The sequence below is a fragment of the Clavelina lepadiformis genome, chromosome 4 (assembly GCF_947623445.1).
Source record: "Clavelina lepadiformis chromosome 4, kaClaLepa1.1, whole genome shotgun sequence".
NCBI lineage: Eukaryota > Metazoa > Chordata > Ascidiacea > Aplousobranchia > Clavelinidae > Clavelina > Clavelina lepadiformis.
In genome coordinates this window covers 8,326,845-8,346,597 of record NC_135243.1, presented here as the reverse complement: position 1 = coordinate 8,346,597, position 19,753 = coordinate 8,326,845, and the positions used below count along the sequence as shown (strand labels likewise).

At 35.3% G+C, this 19,753-nt stretch overlaps 3 protein-coding genes across 4 annotated transcripts; 2 read left to right on the top strand and 1 right to left on the bottom strand.

The window, feature by feature from the left end:
• The first annotated feature begins 500 nt into the window (after positions 1 to 500).
• Positions 501 to 5,136, top strand: LOC143451400 (guanine nucleotide-binding protein subunit beta-5a-like). Its single transcript, XM_076951901.1, has one exon. It carries the CDS (start codon positions 1,986 to 1,988, stop codon positions 3,123 to 3,125), a length of 1,140 nt encoding a protein of 379 aa, XP_076808016.1. The 5' UTR covers positions 501 to 1,985; the 3' UTR covers positions 3,126 to 5,136.
• Positions 5,137 to 5,146: 10 nt separating this feature from the next.
• On the top strand, positions 5,147 to 11,499 carry LOC143451399 (uncharacterized). The gene is made up of 8 exons (XM_076951900.1): positions 5,147 to 5,289; positions 6,900 to 6,974; positions 7,049 to 7,113; positions 7,285 to 7,753; positions 9,464 to 9,547; positions 9,737 to 9,857; positions 9,970 to 10,113; positions 10,537 to 11,499. The coding sequence occupies exons 1-8, from the start codon at positions 5,213 to 5,215 to the stop codon at positions 10,654 to 10,656; spliced, it is 1,155 nt and encodes a 384-aa protein (XP_076808015.1). The 5' UTR covers positions 5,147 to 5,212; the 3' UTR covers positions 10,657 to 11,499.
• Positions 11,500 to 12,833: 1,334 nt separating this feature from the next.
• Positions 12,834 to 19,618, bottom strand: LOC143453130 (actin-5-like). 2 transcript variants are annotated; one of them, XM_076954291.1, is made up of 10 exons: positions 17,473 to 19,618; positions 16,663 to 17,267; positions 16,384 to 16,508; positions 15,900 to 16,162; positions 15,562 to 15,720; positions 15,322 to 15,460; positions 15,130 to 15,240; positions 14,792 to 14,977; positions 13,574 to 13,731; positions 12,834 to 13,283 (listed from the first exon to the last, which is right to left on the bottom strand). In XM_076954291.1, the coding sequence occupies exons 2-10, from the start codon at positions 17,190 to 17,192 to the stop codon at positions 13,092 to 13,094; spliced, it is 1,863 nt and encodes a 620-aa protein (XP_076810406.1). In that variant the 5' UTR covers positions 17,193 to 17,267; positions 17,473 to 19,618; the 3' UTR covers positions 12,834 to 13,091. The 2 variants fall into 2 exon arrangements, with proteins under 2 accessions (XP_076810406.1, XP_076810405.1); XM_076954290.1 differs by having other exon boundaries at positions 16,663 to 19,618.
• Between the last annotated feature and the right edge of the window lie 135 nt (positions 19,619 to 19,753).

Sequence of the window (19,753 nt, the reverse complement as noted above, 5' to 3'; positions counted from 1 at the left end):
AATGATATTATATAAAGAGAAACTGTAGCTATCAGTAAGAATTTGTGCAACAACTAGCTCAGTTAGCGGTATTTGAGCAATGAATGAATCATTGACGAGTTTAAGTTACGCGAAGACCTTTCTCAGTCCGAGGATAAAGATCATGATACCACAGCAAATCTGGTACCTGTATTGATTTAGAGGTTAGATTTATGTGTGCAATTTGATACAATTAGGTTTGTTGAAAACAATTAGAATTAACCCATCTTATTCGAAATATCCGATGCGCTCTTAGGTTCAACTTGTATTTGGCTTCCCATTTCGTAAAGTACTTAGCTGCTGGCTCCAGTCAGTATTAGTTTTTTTGCTGTTAGAGTTATATTTTAAATGATTGTTAATATCTATATATTAAATTTAAATATGAAATTATATAGAAATTTGCGTTTGTAACTGTTTTTAATGTAATTCTAACTGTCTTGCAAAAATTTAATTTCTTAATAAACTTAAACAAATTAATTTCAGTGTATAAAAATTACTTATATGTACAAATGGCAAGTCCTTCTTCTGAGTTATATAGATATATAATTTTCGGTGTGTATAATTTTGTTCATATTTTCCAAGTTTGTGTTTTTTCATATTAATCTGTAGTAAGTCATAGTTGAAGCAATGTCTTGAAATTAGGCTTGATCTTTTTGTTGACCTTTTTCTACTCTCGTAACAATATTGATTTATTCAAGATGTTATAGCTGCCACTGTTATTGGCGTGTTTTTGTCATTTAAGGTTAAATTGTCCTTGGAGTTTAGCAAGCTGGCAAAATTATCATGAGGGTACACAGTTACGGTGAAGCAACTTTGATAATTATATAAATTTTCTGTTTTGTAGGGTACAGGTTGATTCTCCAGCAGATTATATTGCAGCTAAAATTAATTTTTGCTGATCTTTATGTTCATTTTAATTTCATTGAGTCTGTTGAATTACAACTGTAACCTCAAGTTAAGGCACTACATTGCTTTTTGCTTAACGATTGCTCATTTACCATACCATGTAAGATCATTTTCTGGCTTTTTATGTGATATTCACCATATTTTGTTCACTTATTAGGAGCCCTACATGTCCTACAAGCAATTCTAGTCGAGATACTGTATCTGAAGCAAAAATAGTTTTGGGTTAGTCTGTGCACTACTTTGCTATTTAACATTGTAAGAACTATATAGGCCAAGCATCACAAAATCTACCTTTATGTAGAATAGCTCTTAGTTGATAAAATGATATGTATTTTGCATGAAAATGTATAGGGATGAAAGCACCTCATTATTTGTCTTGGAGTGCGTTTGTATAATGCCCTCCAAACCAAGGCTGCATGTGATATAGTTATAAAATTAAATGCATAGCATTTTAACTTTTAATAATTTAGTCTTACCCAGCTCTAAATGCTACAATCATTTTAATAGGAAATTGATTTTCAGATAAATGTCACAGATCGTTGAATTTTACAATATCTTCCGGCTGTATTTATCATTCTTGTTAACATTTCCTAGCTATGATATTTGCTTAATTTGTGTTCTTATATGAGTGAGTAACTTATGCTTACATTAAAGTTTAAATGGGATTTATGATATTCTTTGTATGATAACGGTGTACTTCTAAGGCTCAAAGTCATAATTATATCATAGTACTTGTGCATACAAATAAACACAGCTATGTAAACACAATATATATATAAGCTTTGTATAATATTGGTGTAGTAATATTATTGTTACAAAAAATGTGTTTGCTTAATACATAAAAACAAGTATTTTAGCACATTCTTTCTTTTGCAGGATTGTTACAGTTTATTTAAGTTACATCCTGTCTGCAGTTTAAAATACTTTCCAAGTAGGCCTTTAGTTACATCTGCAGCTTACTCGTGTAACTGTGTTGTTACAATTTAAAGGTTAAACGTAGTTTTCAATAAGCAATAATACCATTGAAAGCATAAAGTGTTAGGCTCATTAATCAAATTTCAATGGCTAATCCAAAAGCCGGAAGTCAATCTACAAGCATTGCAGAATTGAGGAAAGAGGCTGACCAACTGAGAATAAAACTTAACGAAGATCGAAAAAATCTGGACGATGCCAAACTTTTTGAAATGGGTGCTAAGCCTGACATCGTCAATTACCAAGCGAGATGTAGACGAATTCTTAAAGGTCATAGCAGTAAGGTGTTAGATCTGGACTGGTCACTAGACAAACGAAGGATAGTCAGTTCGTCTCAGGATGGTAAGGTGCTAGTTTGGGACTGCTTTGCTGCCAGCAAGGAACAATTAATAAGCCTGCCAACAACATGGGTTAATGCTTGTGCTTTTGCTCCATCTGGCTGTTCAATTGCATGTGGTGGTCTTGACAACAAATGTTGCGTTTTTCCAGTCAATGCATGTAGCTATTCAAATTCTGGCAGTAACGTTGCGGGTTCAGCAACAATAAGGCCTAGTGGTGCTGTTGGTCCCTCAGATGTATGTTCCGGCTCAATTATGCAACAAAGAAAAGTTGTGGCAATGCATACAAGCTATATATCTGCATGCTCTTTCACACATTCAGATTATCAGATCTTAACAGCATCTGGTGATGGGTCCTGCGCATTGTGGGATGTTGAAAGTAGTCAGCTGTTGCAAAGCTTTCACGGCCATCAGTCTGACGTAATGGATGCAGCTCTGAATCCCATGGAAACAGGAAATCTTTTCATATCCGGTGGCTGTGATAAAAGGGCCTGTGTATGGGATATGCGCACTGCAAAATGTGTCCAGTCCTTTCAAACTCACAAGTCCGATATAAATTCCGTAAGGTGGTTTCCGACAGGAGAAGCGTTTGCAACTGGCTCAGATGACGCCACAATTCGGATGTACGACCTACGCGCTGATAGGGAAATAGCTTGTTACGAAAAGAAAAGCATCCTGTTCGGAATTAATTCTGTGGATTTTTCAGTCAGTGGGCGCATTATTTTCGGTGCTTACAATGACTATTTGGTACATGTCTGGGACACTATCAAAGGAACTAAAATAAACTCTCTCCTTGGTCATGAAAATCGAGTGAGTTGTTTGAAAATGTCCCCAGACGGAACAGCTTTTTGTAGTGGAAGCTGGGATACCACACTAAGAGTTTGGGCATGAAGGTTGTCAAGCATTTTATGCGTTGTGCGTTCCTCAATTACTTTTAAGGGGATTTCTGTTGTGGAGGCATGCTGCCATGTAATTGCCATGCTTGATCTATATCTGTTCCAACGTTAACTGGAGTAAACATGATTAATATTATATAGTAAATAATCACATCCTTGATTTATATATCGTTACTTATTTCCTGGTTAAAGCTTTGCCGCAATCTTGTGTTCTCTTGATCTTTGCAATTATGTCATGTTCTTCAAGTTTGTCTGCATAGGAAATCATCTAGTATCCTAAACACCCGTTTATCAAAACGACTTTCACATGTTAAAGGAATTGCATTTATAAATTTGGAGATAATTGTTATGTTTTTAATAACTGCCAGTTACTGTAGAATTTCATACACATATCTGAACTTGCCAGTTGTAGATATGCAACTGTGAAACATTGAGATTATGGACTAACATTTGAGTATTTTGGACTGAACCTGTGCCCTATTTTATGTTCGGGGCAAATTGTAGCACATAATACACAATAGACATATATTACATTTATATATATCAGGCTTGCTTGCCTACAAGAACATGATTTATTACTAATACCAACATTGCACTATGCAGTGTAATAATTCCAACTTCATCAGAACATTCATTTCAGTGCTTTGTTTCATTTTGTTTTCATTGTATGTTTGTTGTTTACTTTTAATCTCCTGTGTTATGCTGCTCATTTATGTACAGCAGTTTTCCTCCATTAATTTCTTCTGTTCTTCTTGGAAAAATTTTGTCTTTTGTTCATAACGTTATATGGATCGACTTGTTCCAACAGCAAGCTTAACATTGGCTACTAAGTTGAAGTGATAAAATATGTCTGTGTTTACGATATAATAACTGTGAAACATATCCACTTACACTGAGGCTGTTAATTGTTTGATTAACTTCGTAATTTGTAATTTACAATCCAAGAGAACTTTTCAATTTTGAAGCTTTTTTTCTATGGAATGTTACAAAATTTGTGTTTGTATTTGACAAAACTTCATTGATGTATTTAACTTACGTTATACAGAATATATATATGTTATGTTTTACTGTGTTTAAGTTTACTTGTTATTTGCTCAGAATTTAAGCAGTTTTGTATATGAAAAATTTAAAAGTTTATAATTTTCACAATTTTTAAATCCATTCATAGAAATACGTTAATCAGAGGTTTGTAAAATGCAATCTTATTACAAGTAATGAAATACAATATTATTAAAAGTGTTGAACTTTGGAATAAGAAGACATCAACATCTGTTTAAAATGTAGTTCTGATGAAATTAGCTGATGCTTTTGCTTGACATTTTGAATCAATACTGTCCAAATAAGTGCAATGTATTATTTATATATGTTTGATTTGTTTAACATAGTTATTTTAATATATGGGACGAGCTGCTCTTTAAGAACCACATTTCTTATGTCATTCCGAAGTTGTTTTTCATACTTGTCTAAATACTCATGTTTGCCAGGAAGTGTATTGTTCCACTCACCTGACATCAATGACCACTTGACTAGATACGGGAGTGCCCAACTTTGGACGTATATATTAATATAAAGTCAATGAGCATTACAGTATTTCACAACATACTCAATACTCTTACAAGAATATGAATTTTTTTCCTTAATGATAATCATGTAGTCATCGCATATCCTGAACTCTTTTCCCTTTACTGCTGATAAAACTATGGTTAGTAATTTAGGCTAGGGCTTGAAGTCTGAGTCTCATGACAGTTTCGCAACCTCTGATTTTTGAAAGTTACTTGTGTTACTACATTGTCATTAATGTGATACACAACAACCATTGCTTAGTTTTTGTAATCAAGAGTTTGGATATTTTTTAAGTCCAATGAGCTTAGCTTACCACAGCATAAGTTATTTGTGTTTGTCATTTTTCTTACCGTATATTGCTTTCAATTAATGCCATATTTTTTGATTATAATCATGTGTTATTCGTCATTGCCACGAGATTTCATTCTTATGTTTTCTTTAGACGTTTATTGCCAGCTTGCATATCCGTGCAAGTCGTATGTTGGTATATGTAGGGTGTTTGCATATGTCTGAATAGCAATGAAGAAGATTCGTAAACTGTCACTTTACAAGAAGAAGACACCGAGCGCTGACAATGGGGATGATACAGCTGAGAGGTAGCTAATCATGCTTAGAAATATTTGTCTATGCCCCACAGCTCATGTTTCAAAGAATTTTTTTTTTAATCTACCAGTACTGCATTTAAATGACATCCACCATAGGTGTCGAGTTTGGGTAAGGGGAGCGCCGCCTGACTTTCCTCCCCCCTTTTCATTCAGGTGTATGTGTTGTTTATTTTGTTAAATTATGCACAAATTCGCATTGATTGGACTTTTTCTCAAACTAAAATCTAAAATGCCTCCACATCAAAAGATAAACTTTGTGTCATAGACTAACACTCCTAAACATTAAGTGCTTTTATCACAAAGTTCACAAAACCATTTTTACATAAGCTTAACCGCTAGACTATATGTATAATATAACTTGCAAATGGGACCTTGCAACTGGTGTCACTGTACAATTTACATTATTATAGCCCCAGTCATTATAGACGATTTTTACAGTAGTTTTTTTTGCATTGATTGATGCAAATGATTTGCGCAAAACAGCTAGAAACTTAATGTAAAGCGGTTTAGTTTCAATGTGACAAAATACTGTACAGTAAAGCATGAAATGGTCTGGACTTACGGTGTTCTATTTTTTACCGCATTGTATCCAGGCATTCTATGAAGGGCATCGTTATAGGCCCCTACAATGGCTAAAGTTTTCTATCTTTCTGAGATATAACAATGCAAAACACATGATCTGTAACACATTTATTTATCATCGCAAAAATAAAAATTGTTAAATTGCTTGGCGTAAAAATACAGTTTTCATAATATCATTTGCTAAATGCAAGATATGTTGTTTGCAGTGATATCTGGCATCTTAATTTGCGTATATTATTGCGTTTATCTACATTTTCCTTCTAATTTAAACCTAGCTTTAATTAAATTCTAGTTAGCTTAAATTGAGTTTTTGCATAACCATTTTCCTAATCTAGCCACCTATCTTAAAAGTATCTGTGTAATAATCTGGGGGAGTTCCCAATTTCTTATGCCACCTTAAGATTTAGAGAGTTAAGTGTATGTCAGGGGTCCGCAAATATTTTTTGACGTGACCCTTAGAAAATAGTTCTAAATTCTCACCACCCAAGCATTTTGTGAGCATATAATTTTGTGGAAAATACTATGTAATTAAATACCGATGTTAAGACTACTATTGACGGTAGCTATTTTCTTGCACAAAATTGTGTGAAACTTAGCACACAAAACAGTAAGTAAACAAATGCATTTATTCTACCTAATGAGAACTATAGGCTCTGTGTTGAAAACAATAAATTTTAAATAAAATGTTATATAACTATTTTAGTTAAAATATTTCGCGACCCAGACGGTAAGATCTCACGACCCACCATTTTCGGAGCCCTGGTGTATGTAACAGAAAAATACCATTGGATCTTTGAATAATTTTTTGCTCATGAGGAATACTAATGGATTTTTGAAACTGTAGTTTGGATCTGATTTTGAATTTTTTATCTAAAAGTTCTACGATAAATTGGACCTAGTAGGCAACTGGATTTTTTGTTTGTGGATTGTACTGTACCATCATAAGCTTTGATGTAGTTCAATAATCATGTAACTGTTACAGTTCATTTTTTATTTGTAAAACTTTTTATTTTATGTAGCGAAAATCCTGCAAAGAGTCCTGTTAAAAGTGCATTCACCCATAAGATTAGAAAGAAATTTTTTTCTGGGCAACGGTAAGATCTTCTAATCATGTTAATATTTGTCATTTTTGTTTTTATATTATAATTAAATGATTTTTTTGCCAAAGGTCACAATCACTGCCTGAGGAAGAGTTAAATGTCACCATTTCATCTGAACCAGAAGCTTCAGCAGGTTTTTGACTTGGAAATTTGCAGTTTCACAATATTTCAGCTTTGTGGGGGAAATCAACAAACTAAATATAAATGAAAATCTTCTTTCTTGTTCATGATACCTACGAATTTTTTTGATTTTTATTTTTAAATCATCATCTTTCATTGCTGTTTTTTTATGATTTTATTCCAGGCATAGCAGTTGGAGGTAGTACATGCAACGGTGGCAACAGCTCGGTACAAGAATGTCATGAAGACATTGAAAATAAATCAGTAGAGAATGGCATGGCGAGCCATAAAAACGTTTCCAATAATCTTGAGCAATGCCAAGAAAGGAAAGAAAACAGCGACGGATGTAACGAAGGTACAAACGTTTCCGAAGATGGTGATTTCTTGTCAAGAACAGTTCCGAAACAGATAAATGGAGATCAGCTGGAGGCATCAAATCGAGCCACTTCCTCTAGGAATAGTCGTTACACTCGATTGCCAAAATTAGAAATGAAAAATCGTTCTCAATTCAATTTCAATCCATCCACTTACTCGACTGCAATAAACGCCCCATCACCAAACATCAGCGATGATTTGCAAAGCCTCACCCATCCTGTTGTACCTCGCAACATACCCAGAAGTACTATAACTGCTGAGTTTAAAAGATTAGCACAGTAAGTAGCATTTAATTCAAGTTTTAGTTATTAATTGGTTGAATTGTATATGACTGCGATCATTTATTGAGATGTTAACTGAGAAATTATTTTAGTTGGAAAATTGAATTTTTTAGTGCGAAATTGTTGTTTATATTGAAACAATCCTATCATGGCATGGCGTTATGAACTATAATGTGGTGTTTAAATCATCACAAGAGATTAAGGCACAGTATTTTGACAAGTGCATAATACCAGAGATAATGACTCCCATGCATAGAAACACTCGGAGATTAAGATCAACATTGCTTACCAAATCAATTTATGTAATGCATTGCTCTGCTGATGATATTGACAGCTAAGTCCATGCTGAATTGCTCTTACTCAGTCTTATCATTATTCAAATTTAATACTGTTGTTGCGTTTGGCGCCAAGGTAGAATTATTATTTGTCCCATTAGTTTATGATAGTTTGATTGTTACTGCCAATGAATTATAAATTTTGAGTTGTATGCGAAACAAAGGCTTGTGTTACACACCACATTTCCTTTCAATATTAACACCATTTGCATATTAAAATATGATCTATGCGATGATGATTGTCTAGTTTTGTGTAAATTTGAAACAATGGTTTTGATATAAATGCGTACATATTATTATATATAATGCGGCAGCGTTTCTCAGCAACATGGTTTTGTGACCCACAAATGTTTGTAAAAATGTTCAGCACTATATCTGCAGGTCTAAACGCAAACAATATAAGGTGGGAGAGTAAAATCTCTTCTGAAATGCCATGAGGTAATGATGGAAATAAAAATGCAGATAAAGCATATTTAGGCTTTCTTTATACGTTGCAATGTATTTTATTTACTTAAAAACCTAAATTTTGATGATTTTAGGTATAAATATCCTCTGAAAGTATAATCAGCAATGCACATGAATAAAATATGTTTTAAATGCATTTGTTGTTGCCATAACTAGTTTTATGTGTTCAAAGTTAATAAGTATGCATATAATGCTGTTTAGCAATTATATTAACTGTGGGGTTTTTCTTGAGTAAAACATATTTTCGACCCACCACTGACCAATACAAATATCACTTGCAAGTGCAACCCATGCTTTGAGAAACGCTACTATATTATGGTGTAACACATATTTGCAGTGTCAGAGGTGGGCAGTATGGCGGTACTATAGTACCGTGATACTTTTTCAATACCGATACTGGCACCGTTGGTACATTTGAAAGAAAGTACCAAGTCCCTATACCGATATACTTAATCAAGAAATTTTAGTTGGTTCTGGTACTTGGTACTTTTTAAGCTATTATTTTAAGATTTTCAGAAATATATTTTTCAAAACTTCATTTTTAGTTAAACCTTAATTTCCAATATTTAGCTTTCGCTGTTCTTTTTTTAATCTAAAGATGTCTAATAAAGTTGCAAGGAGAGAGGTCACTAATGTTTTGACCTGAAGTAGCCTGTTACTTAGCCATATAACAAGGCAAAAATTGCACCTGCAGCAGGATCCGTTATACAAAAAGTGTCGCGTATCGACAAAGTACCGAGCTACTTTTGAATACTGGCCCTGTCGATACATTTTTTTCCCAAGTACCAGTACTGTTGCTGACCGTACTTTCAAAGCACCAACTGCCCACCTTTATGTAATGTGCACATACTGTAGATTTAGCTCCTAAACTACCCTGCAAGTAAATCTGAAATTAATTTTTGGAAAGGCAAGGTTGGTACTGGGGACCATTATCTAGGACGGAAGCTGAGGAAAAGTTGTTCGACTTACCAAATGGCTCTTTCCTAGTTAGGTAAGTAACTTGTGCCAGACATATCGTCACTTGTATTTCGGTTAGCAGTTTCAAAATTGAACCATAGTTCTTAGATCATTTGTATTTAATTGAGTTACAGGGTTTGAAACATTGGGCCCGATAGTTGCTTTATGCAAAACTGACATTGTGATGACCAATGCTCTTAAATTTGTATTTTTTTCTTGTTAGAGATAGTTCAGATGAGAGATATCTGCTATCGTTAAGTTTTCGATCTTTCGGGCGCACCTTGCACACGCGGATTGAACATTCGACCGGGAAGTTTAGCTTCTATACAAGCACTGGTGCTCAGGTATATGCTTGACCTACACAATTCACCATTTGAAGTAAATAGTGTTTTCTGCTGTAAAAGTTTTAAAGTTTTTGATAGAGCCGGGATTGAAATTCATGTTTAACAATTTCAGTCGTACAAGTCGGTGATAGATCTAATCACGGAGTCGGTTCGTGATTCTCAAGAAGCGGGAATCTTTTGTTATTCCAGGTCAAGGTCTCCTCAAAGTCCAACGTTTCCAGTTCGTCTTACCAGTCCTGTATCTCGTTTGTCACAGGTACTGTATCAGAAAGATTAATAGTTGTTTTCCATTCCGATAATCTAGATTGAATTCAAGCCAAATTAACTCAATATTGTGATGAACTCTTCTTAAAAACACTCATATTGCAATTCATTGAAGTTTATTTACTACCAAAACTTTCCCAAACTCACAATATTATCTTAAATATCTGAACTATTGACTAATGTTAATATTTGCTTGTGTTGCTATCATTGTTGTAATGACTCAAGTCATTGAATCTAGTCACAATTTTAATTGATTCAACTTGATTCCGATCAGAAAAAAAATGGCTTGGTTACTTACAACACTGGTTCCTACTTCTTGTATTTGCAAATTATTGCGACGTATCACGTAGGTATATTTTCATATTTTTAAGAAAAAGGTAGCAGTAATTTTAATTCTCACGTTTAATTACTCCAGGTACGGACGTTACAGTACCTTTGCCGCTTTGTAATACGCCAGTACACCAGAATAGACCACATTGAAAAGCTTCCGCTGCCGAACCCAGTAAAGGGTTATCTCAACCAAAGCTATTTCTAAGTATTTTGCGGCAATTGTAGTTTGTAACCGGTTATTACTAGTTTTTTTGGTTTGTTGCAAGTTTTGCAAGTGACTTTTTCCCTGAAGTTCTGCTCTACCATGGTGGCTATTATTTGTGCCTTGTGCCATAAAATGCAAATCTGCTTTAGTGCTTTTTTTGGCGAGATCTTTTACAAAATTCTCTGTTCGAAGCAAGGAAAACGGAAGCGATGTTGTCAAACATTGTGCTTTCTGTGCATATTTGTCTTTGCTAAAAGTACACTAGCCTTGTTTAATGTACAGTATCTAATGTGTTAGCCATACGTTACCTTCAAATTAATATACTGTAATAGCACAGCTTTCCTGTAAAAAGCAAATTTGCCGCGGCGTTAGTTGAGCAGTACTTACTGCTAGTAATACCTATTATGTTGTAATGTTACGAAAGCCCCCTTCGTTTTGTTACCTTTTTCAAGTGTTCAAGTATCGCTTCGTCTTTGCTTTGTACAATCAAACCCGATTTGTTGCTCTTATGCAAGTTCTGCTGCATATTGATATTTTTCTTTACTTCTGTACGTAATTATCTTTGCACCAATCTTTATTAGGTCATTCCTTTGGCTTCAGTGTCCATTGTGAAGCAGCATGGTACTGCCTGAGATTGCCTATTATACTAACCGCTTATTTATATGAAAAAGGTGCCCAATAATCTATTTGTATAAAGTTTTGCACTAATCGTCGCTGCGTCACCATCGTTTATTGTGAGTCACAATATCGTCTGTTTCCGTTTTGTTCCCTTACTAACCAAACGTCAAAGCTTTGCAACGCACTGTGATTTTATGTTTGTAAAATACAAACGTTTCACATGAATTTTACTGGAGATTAATGTAATTATGTTGACCACTGGAAGATTTTTGAATTGAGAATATATAGTATTATACGCAAGGGTGGCGCTAGACGTAAAATAATACTGGACCTCTCCCGGTGGTAAATTCGGTAATGGTAGAATCCCGTAGAAAAATTATCCCTTGTTTGGTGAACATCCGAATTTTTTAAAGAAAATGAAAAGGCGTGTTGGCGAAAACTAAGAATCACAATATCAGGAAGAGACCACAACTTTGCTCCGAGCACGTAGGATTAGTAACGCGCGCATTTTGGTTTTTGTTGGGCTGGTACAACATGTAAAACTTTCTACAGTTATGGTTTTGTTGTAGTATTTCACAAATGACTACAATTTTTTCATTTTTTTAACCGGAAACGGCCTTTTTTCAGTAATCTTATCAACACAACAAAGTGTTGCTAGAAACATTTTTGTAATAAATGCGTAAGTAGTTTAGGAACTATACGGACGTGCTTATTGTATACCTTTGTAAAGTGTAGAAGACTCTTACAAGAAGTTATTTTAAGGAAAATCAACTTCAGTTACTGTGTTTAGTTTGCAGCCTACTACTGTATCTTATTGTTTCATAGGTCAACGTTTCTTTATCGCTACAGTGTGTAATGTTTAAAACTGAAACATGGCCTCATGAGAATATAGGGAGACATTCATAACCACCTGTTGTAATCTGAACCCCAAATTGCGACTTATATTTTGCGGCCAAGTCCCACTAAGCGCTGTAATCAGTGCTAACTAATTGGCCCGACTTGCGTCAGTATTCTGGTTCGGATTTCAGTTGGCACGTTAACAGCTGTGGAGCGGTTTGCAATCGCACCTATCATCGTGTTGATTCGTCCCGGTTGGTATACACTGTATGATTTCACGAAGTTTGGCCAGCTTCAGCAAATCTATGTATAGGGCGCATGACACAACGCTTTTCTGCCACCGAAAAGATTTTGTAAATTTGCCCAGGGCTTACAGCCGGCGCAGAAAAAGTTATCTGGCGCAGATTTTGCACTGGTAGTTTATTAACTGCGAGTTGGGCACAATCGCAGAATCCGAATGACTGAACGAACAGCACGGTACTAAACTAAACGCTTAGCCCATTACATAAGCCAAATAAAGTAATCTGCACAACTGGGCAGTGGTTAAATTTATAGCTTTATTCGACAACCATGATGTTCAAGTGTCGCTGCCATAGAATAAAAAAAGTTTGAAAGCTCATTTGGTCATAACATTTATGCTTTGTGGGAGTATGCATACAAGGTGATACCTTGCTGACAGTGGCGCATCGGCCTACTTTAAAACTAGTGGAAGTAAAATTGAATTGAGGATCATTCTGGGTTGTGTAATAACTTAACGTTTTTAATTGGCTACAATATGCAGTTATTATAAACTCAAGAATATCTGATCAGCGAATATAAATAACCTACGTTATCACAAAAACGTTTTCAATATGGTATAAAATACAAAACCAAGATTTGATTTAAATCATAAAAAACAAGTACGTCACAAAGCAAAAGACGAACAAGTTTGTAATAAGTGCCCTGAAAAAATGTTGAATAATTCCTGCCGCCAAAATCTTTCAAAAAAATTTTCTGTGAACGATTGTCGGCCCATATTCGTCATAATCAGCTTTTGTCATCCATCTACCTCGTGACGAATGCAATGATGTCATCAAAGCCGCGCCACGCCAAGTTGCGTACTGGCGTTTGGGATAAGCATGTACTTTGATATCTGACTCCGTCAGGTGGGGTAAGAGAGCAACCAATTCTTCCTGGAATGTAAAAAGATGCTTGTGAATTTGCTATTATCAAAAGTGTGCCCGTGCGTATAACACAAACGTCATTGGTTATATATTATTAGACCGACTGGTAAAAGTACACGCATATTTACTGAAGTTGAACACGACAGCGGGCTGCATAACTAAAAACATTGCACTTTATAACATCTAAACAATAAACCTTTCATCGCTATTGAGCGTGGCTTGGCAATAATACATATTTTCGCTCAGTTTTGCGTTGAAATCTTGAAATTACGTCTAAATTTGAACCAAAAAAATTGTACCTTTAGTCTCTGTGATAAACCTGGAAGCAATGAAGCACCACCAACTAATACAACATTTTTGTAAAGGTCTTGTGTGACCTCATCGTTGTCGTCATTCTTGCATGCATTGACACTTTCAACGCATAATTTGTGCAAACCCGTCTGAGAACTTGAGTTACCTGTAAACGTATCAACCGTGGTTATTTCGTCGTTTTAAAGTAAAGCACTAAAATTATAGTATTGCGTAGTGTTATTTTTGAAAAATTTGTCCAAAAACTGGTGTTTTAACAATTATGTTCGCTTTGGTTTCTTCTACAGCACTCTTACATAGGTCGACTAAATTTGCTGTGTTTAAATTTTCAACAAGAATTTTTTTGAGTTGTGCGTTTTTGGAAAAGATGAGCGTTACCTTTAGGTTTTACAAACACCGAACCTTTTAAACAAACTTTTTCACAAACGGTTGTCATCAAATATTTGCTTTACCGTCGTAAAAGCCCGCGGTTATGTCCGGTTCATTATAAAGTCACATAGCGTGTTTATTGAAACACGCGATCACGTTGTGAATGAATCACAATAATATTGTTTCTATACTACGTATGATATATCAAGACCGATGTGCGAACAAGAGATATATCAAAGAAATATGTTCCAGTTGCGTTCAGCGTGCCAAGGAATTCTTTTCTCCTGAAAACTATTCGAAAATCTTGTCGGTGAATCCCGTTCGATTTTGAGAGTCAATACTATACTCATAGTTATCATTATTTATGACGATTAAGTTACTTTCTCGTAAGATGCATGTACTGTCTTAAATAATATTGACTCTTTGGGAAATCTGATGGTGACACTTTTGATAAATGGCTTAAAAATCAAAGCTTGTTCGGCAGTGATATAAATTACAACGCTTTGATGTAAGTTAATTGGAATCACAAGATATCTAATGACGTTTTAATAACAATGTCTGTAGCTTTTCTTTGAAAATTTAAAATTTGTTTATGCATCGTTAGCTTTGATGTTTGTCTTATTTTAAGCATTAGATATGTAAATGTGGCCGCATAAGCTGAGGTATATTTAAGAAAGTAGGCTATAATGTTTTCATATAGTTTAAATCTGTTTTAATTTTGGCTAAAGCGGCCTATATGTGCGATTGATTGATTCAAATTTCAGTAAGCGATTGTTGAAACTAAACATACTTTATGACAAGTAAAAAAACTTGAAGTTGAACTGAAAGCTGATCCATACCGTCATAAGTTTCAGGTCTGAATAAGATCTCAGGAGCAAGGAATTTCTCCTTATCAAGGTTAACTGCTGTCCCTGTCGGTAATGAGTAAGTCCTCTGCTTTCTTGTGATCGTGTTGTCATCTTCGTGCGATCCGTTATATGTGACATAACAAAGCCGCTCCATCATCGCCTTTGCGATTGAGTCTCCTAGAAATTTTTTAAACGTTTATCATGAATTGATCATTAAATAAAACTTGTTCCACAAGTGGTAAGTGGCGTGTTCATCAGCGGCGTATAGTTTCGTTCTTATTCTTCAAAGGTTATGTTCTAATTTTTGTACAATTACAGACGCCACAAACCTTTTCCGTTTTTCACTTTTTTGCCTCCTTCGTGCAGAAAATCTTTTAACTTCTTCGTAATGTCTGCTCCCCCGAGTTCCAACGCCCTAACGCTGCCCTTTTTAACATTCCCTGTAATTTAATAATTTTTAAAACCGCATTCCCGCAAAATCAGTTTCGAGAAATTCTTGAATTAACGATTATTATTATTACCTTGAATGACCGGAACGCAGCTCGTGACGTCATGTCCAACGCTTACCATAAGTCCTGACGTCATGTTGAAAGCATGCAACGTCATAGGTGCACTACTGCCTTGATAAAGACGTGCGGCACTGATGTTTTCAAACATTATCTGAAAACAAGAAATTCTTTACGAGCCAAGGCATATATCCGAATGCTTCTACGTCATCAAAAATCTCATTATTTTAGTTTTTACGCATTTCCTCCTGCAACCTCGGTAGACGTCTCTCTTGCTGCCCTAGTACTTAGGGGAGATTCCGGGAAGACGGCCGAAATGTCATCTTTATCAAGTTTTAATTCCATGTTGAGGATATGATCCACAGTGTTTCTCCAGTCGTCCCAATCTATTACCACACTTCTTTGCACTGGTCTCTGAAATATGAAATAGTTTTTTGATTTTATTCGGATTTTTGATCAGATACTGATATCTTCTTGTCTCACAAAGGAATAAGTTCTCATTATCTTCTAGTTTCACAGCAAGACAATTTATTTTCTCTTCCCCGTATTTCTTTTTTATCTTTCAAAATATACTCCATATTAGAATGTCTTACCGACAAGGTTAGCGCACCCCTTCTCAACATCACATCATTTCCGACAAATATCGCATCCTTTGAAACTCCTGGAATAGCGGACGCATCGTTTGCTCTCCCCAACAAAGTTGGGAAGACAACTGACGGCACGTCATCGTAAGATAAACCGGCTTTACAAAATCCGCTCCCTATGTCCATGACAACCGCTTTTCCCTGAAGGCAAAGCTGCTCTGTTGAGTTCACGCTGATCCGGTGAAGATGAGGAGACAGAGTCGGGCTGGAGCCTGAAAATCATATGACGTCCATTAGTAAACTCAACCGCAATTAATCAGACAAGTTTTAAAAGAAAAAAAAAACTCTCCAAAACTTAATTTAGTTTTGACAATATTTTGGCACTTGTTTAGCATATGTGATATGTTTCAATTGCCTAATTAACAGAAACATTAAGTAGTATATGATTAATTAATCAAAGACATATAGCATAAAAGTAAAACTGCATAGCTACTTGCGGTTCTTGTTGTATTGTTGTCATCTTCAGCACCTATATGGAATATACTTCCGTGACTGTCCGATAAGCTTTTGCTGAGTTCTTTGAGAGCTCTGTTCAACAAAACTTGCGTTTCCTCCTGCCTGAAAAAGACATTTGCATTGACATTTGACATTGACTTGGATGAAAGATGAAAGATGAAAGATGTTTATATCAAATCGAAAAACATGGGGTTCGGTTTTGTAATTTGTCTTAAATATTTCGAGCTCTAAACAGAATAGGATCTTATCATCTTACGATAGGTTTTTGTCACTTCTCAGATCGACCATCGACGATTTTCCACTGAATTCTGCTTCGGGTCGCTCCTTGACACGTACCAGTGGTGAATTCGGAAGAGATAATGAAGCATAACGCTGTGACGTAGGCGGAACTAGATTGATTCTGTGTCCCGGTCTGGTCCGTTTTGGACGAAACTCGGGAAATTTTTCATCTCGTTTACTAGCAATTTTGTTCACTAACATAGAGTTCTTAATTGCTTGTTTCATTGGTGGCGTATCGGTTAAGTTGGCCGGCCTCACAGTACTCAAACTCCGCACAGCAATCATAGGCGAGTCGTCGTTGGAGTATTCGTTAAACTTAAGATTACCGCTTCTGACCGTAAGTACACTGAGGCGTCTAGCGTCTTCGTCAACTACAGATGTGAGATTTCCGCAACTTGAGTAATCCGACGTACTGTCATTCACCTGCTGCAAAGATGCCTTTTCTGCCTGATTACTTTTTGGCTCAGCAGCCATTGAAACTTGCACGCTGCTTGATCCACAACCCATATCGATTAGGACAAAAATTAGCACTGAAATGCGAACCTACAAACTCCGTATAGTTTTTGATGTATCTGCTTTTTTCTGGTGCAATGTATATAACTGATAAATAAGAAACCTTAAAACAATATTTTTTTAATTGAAAAGCTTTCTTGTTTTGTTCTATCTATTTTGTAGTAAATAAAATGAACATCATGAAACAGAAGACTAAAGTAAGTGGCACAATATTTACGACGTTTCGTCTTATATGCGTTTTCAATTGACATGTCTCAACAAGTTCAGCACGTACCTTGGATAGTCGATATTTGTGTGTGCTGCCTCTATGGTTTGTTGTTCGTGGCGATGTTTCACTCAATCAAACTTTCATTATAAGCTGTTGTACGATGATCCAATATTTGTCCATATGAGTGAGTTCAATTAATTTTGGCCTAATCATCCAGCTGCATGATTGTACAGGCAATATATTTTTATGACTTTGATGCTAAAAAAAGATTACAAATGAGTATGTTAACCGCTTTGAAAATTATTGATAACTTTGTCATGCTATAATATTGTCTTACACACAAATAAATCTCGAAATTCATCAAGGCTTTATTCCAACACGCCAAAATGATGTATGTTACAGTTTAGAGTAAACTAGAAGCTAAGGCGTTACCTCTAAATTCTAACGACGCTTTTAATTTAATTTTAATCTTTGAACATATGTTTATCAAACGCTAAATCCAACTAAAAGAATTTTGGTTCTATATGCTGGTTTTTGAAAAATATATGCTGGTTTTTCTGTCTTTCGACGAGTCTTTTAGTAATAGTTTTAGTTACTACGGCAGCATAATGCATTTGTAATCGTCGATTTTATCTAGCAGATTTCTTTGCAAATATTTTGAACGACGAACACTGGAACACAAGCTTTAGATACGACCAAACACTCCTTTAAATTCCGATTGGTCCATCAGCAAATATTACAATCACTTCAAAGTATTAAAACCTAATCCAACTCAAGATGGATTAGACAGCATCTACTATTGTCACTTCGAAAAATCTTTATCACAACTCCTAACACATCCTAATGAATCTAGTCCAATTTTAGGTTAATGCACAAAAACCAAACATTAGAAACATTTTCTCAACTCAGGCTGTTTTTGCCATTAGTAAAAACAATGTAATACGTTTTCTACAAAGCGTATCGTTTGGTTTACATAACCGTATAGCTCCAGATCTTGCATTTCATTGGAGTATTTTGTTTACCAACTATTAAATTTAATTGCTCTGTTCGTTACGGCAAAGCGGTGATGGCCAAAAATCTGCCCACGATCAATGACATTTAGGTCAGTGTCTCAATCCAGGCTAGCTCTGTATACATAAGTTGCAGCTGCTTCATAATTCTGGTTTACGAGATTCCTAAAAATTGTTCAGATTTTTTTTATTCATGTAGCTTAATCGTGTTTGGTGATCATATATTTGGTGTCGTAAAAGAGTTTGGGCGTGGTCTTTGCCGATTCTAAAAATTTAATTTCGGCTTAGCCTAACTTTCTTTTTAACAATGCTAAGTTGCTTTGGTTATAAAAAAGTAAAGCTATCTTGACGATAACAATTTTGTCATGTCGGGTCGTGTCGTATCGTAAAAACACCCAAAGGATTATTTTGTTGACAGCAAACTACAGATGTAAATTCAAAAAATATTAGTTTTTATCTCAATTAGGATGTATTATGTATGGGTAAAAGACGTCGTTTATGATGATCGTGTTTGCAGACTAATACCGTATTCTCTCACGGAGGCAAAAACGTTCAATAATGCCATGCTTGATTCAGGCTATTATTGAGATCTCTCCCTGAAACCACAACAAATGTAAATACATAAATGAATTCTATTTTAAGCACATGTGGTAAACGTTAAGGTTAACGATTAAGGTATGCTTAAAGCATATCACTAACGATGCGCGCTAACAATTACCACAAACCATAAATCTAATGATCAAGTTACTGCATGGCAAACTAATTTATTGTAAGTAAAGAGTTTACTTTCTTGATATTTATGAAACTCAACAAGGAAGCTGTTGTTGTCAAATTAAAATATATTGCTTAGCTCGATAATATAGTAAAAATGAGCAGCACCGTAGCTTGCTTAATGATTGACTAGTTTCAGCGACACACGAAAACGTCTCACAATTTCCTGTTTCTATGGAGATCAAAGCACGACATCAGTGTGACGAACGTTGTTAGTAAAACACAAGCTAGAAGCCTTCAACTTTTTTAATTTATCGGACCAAATGGCTCCACTTGGACCTAATTTAAAATGATAACTTCTAGAAAGAAAATCATAACCAGAAACATTTCTGTATACAGAGTCAGCCTGGCCCGCTGGGAAGCCTGGAAATTTCCCGGTAGTTGTAGCCCGGCGTTTACGACTGTTGTATGTTGTAATTACTTTGTTTTTTTTGCAGGAAGCCACACCCACTGAGTGATTTTTCGTGGCTGATTACGTTATTATAAATTCTGAGTACCGTAGGCTATAAGCTACACATTATGCAGGACTCCTGTGCATTGGACTATGGCCTTACTGCCGAATCATA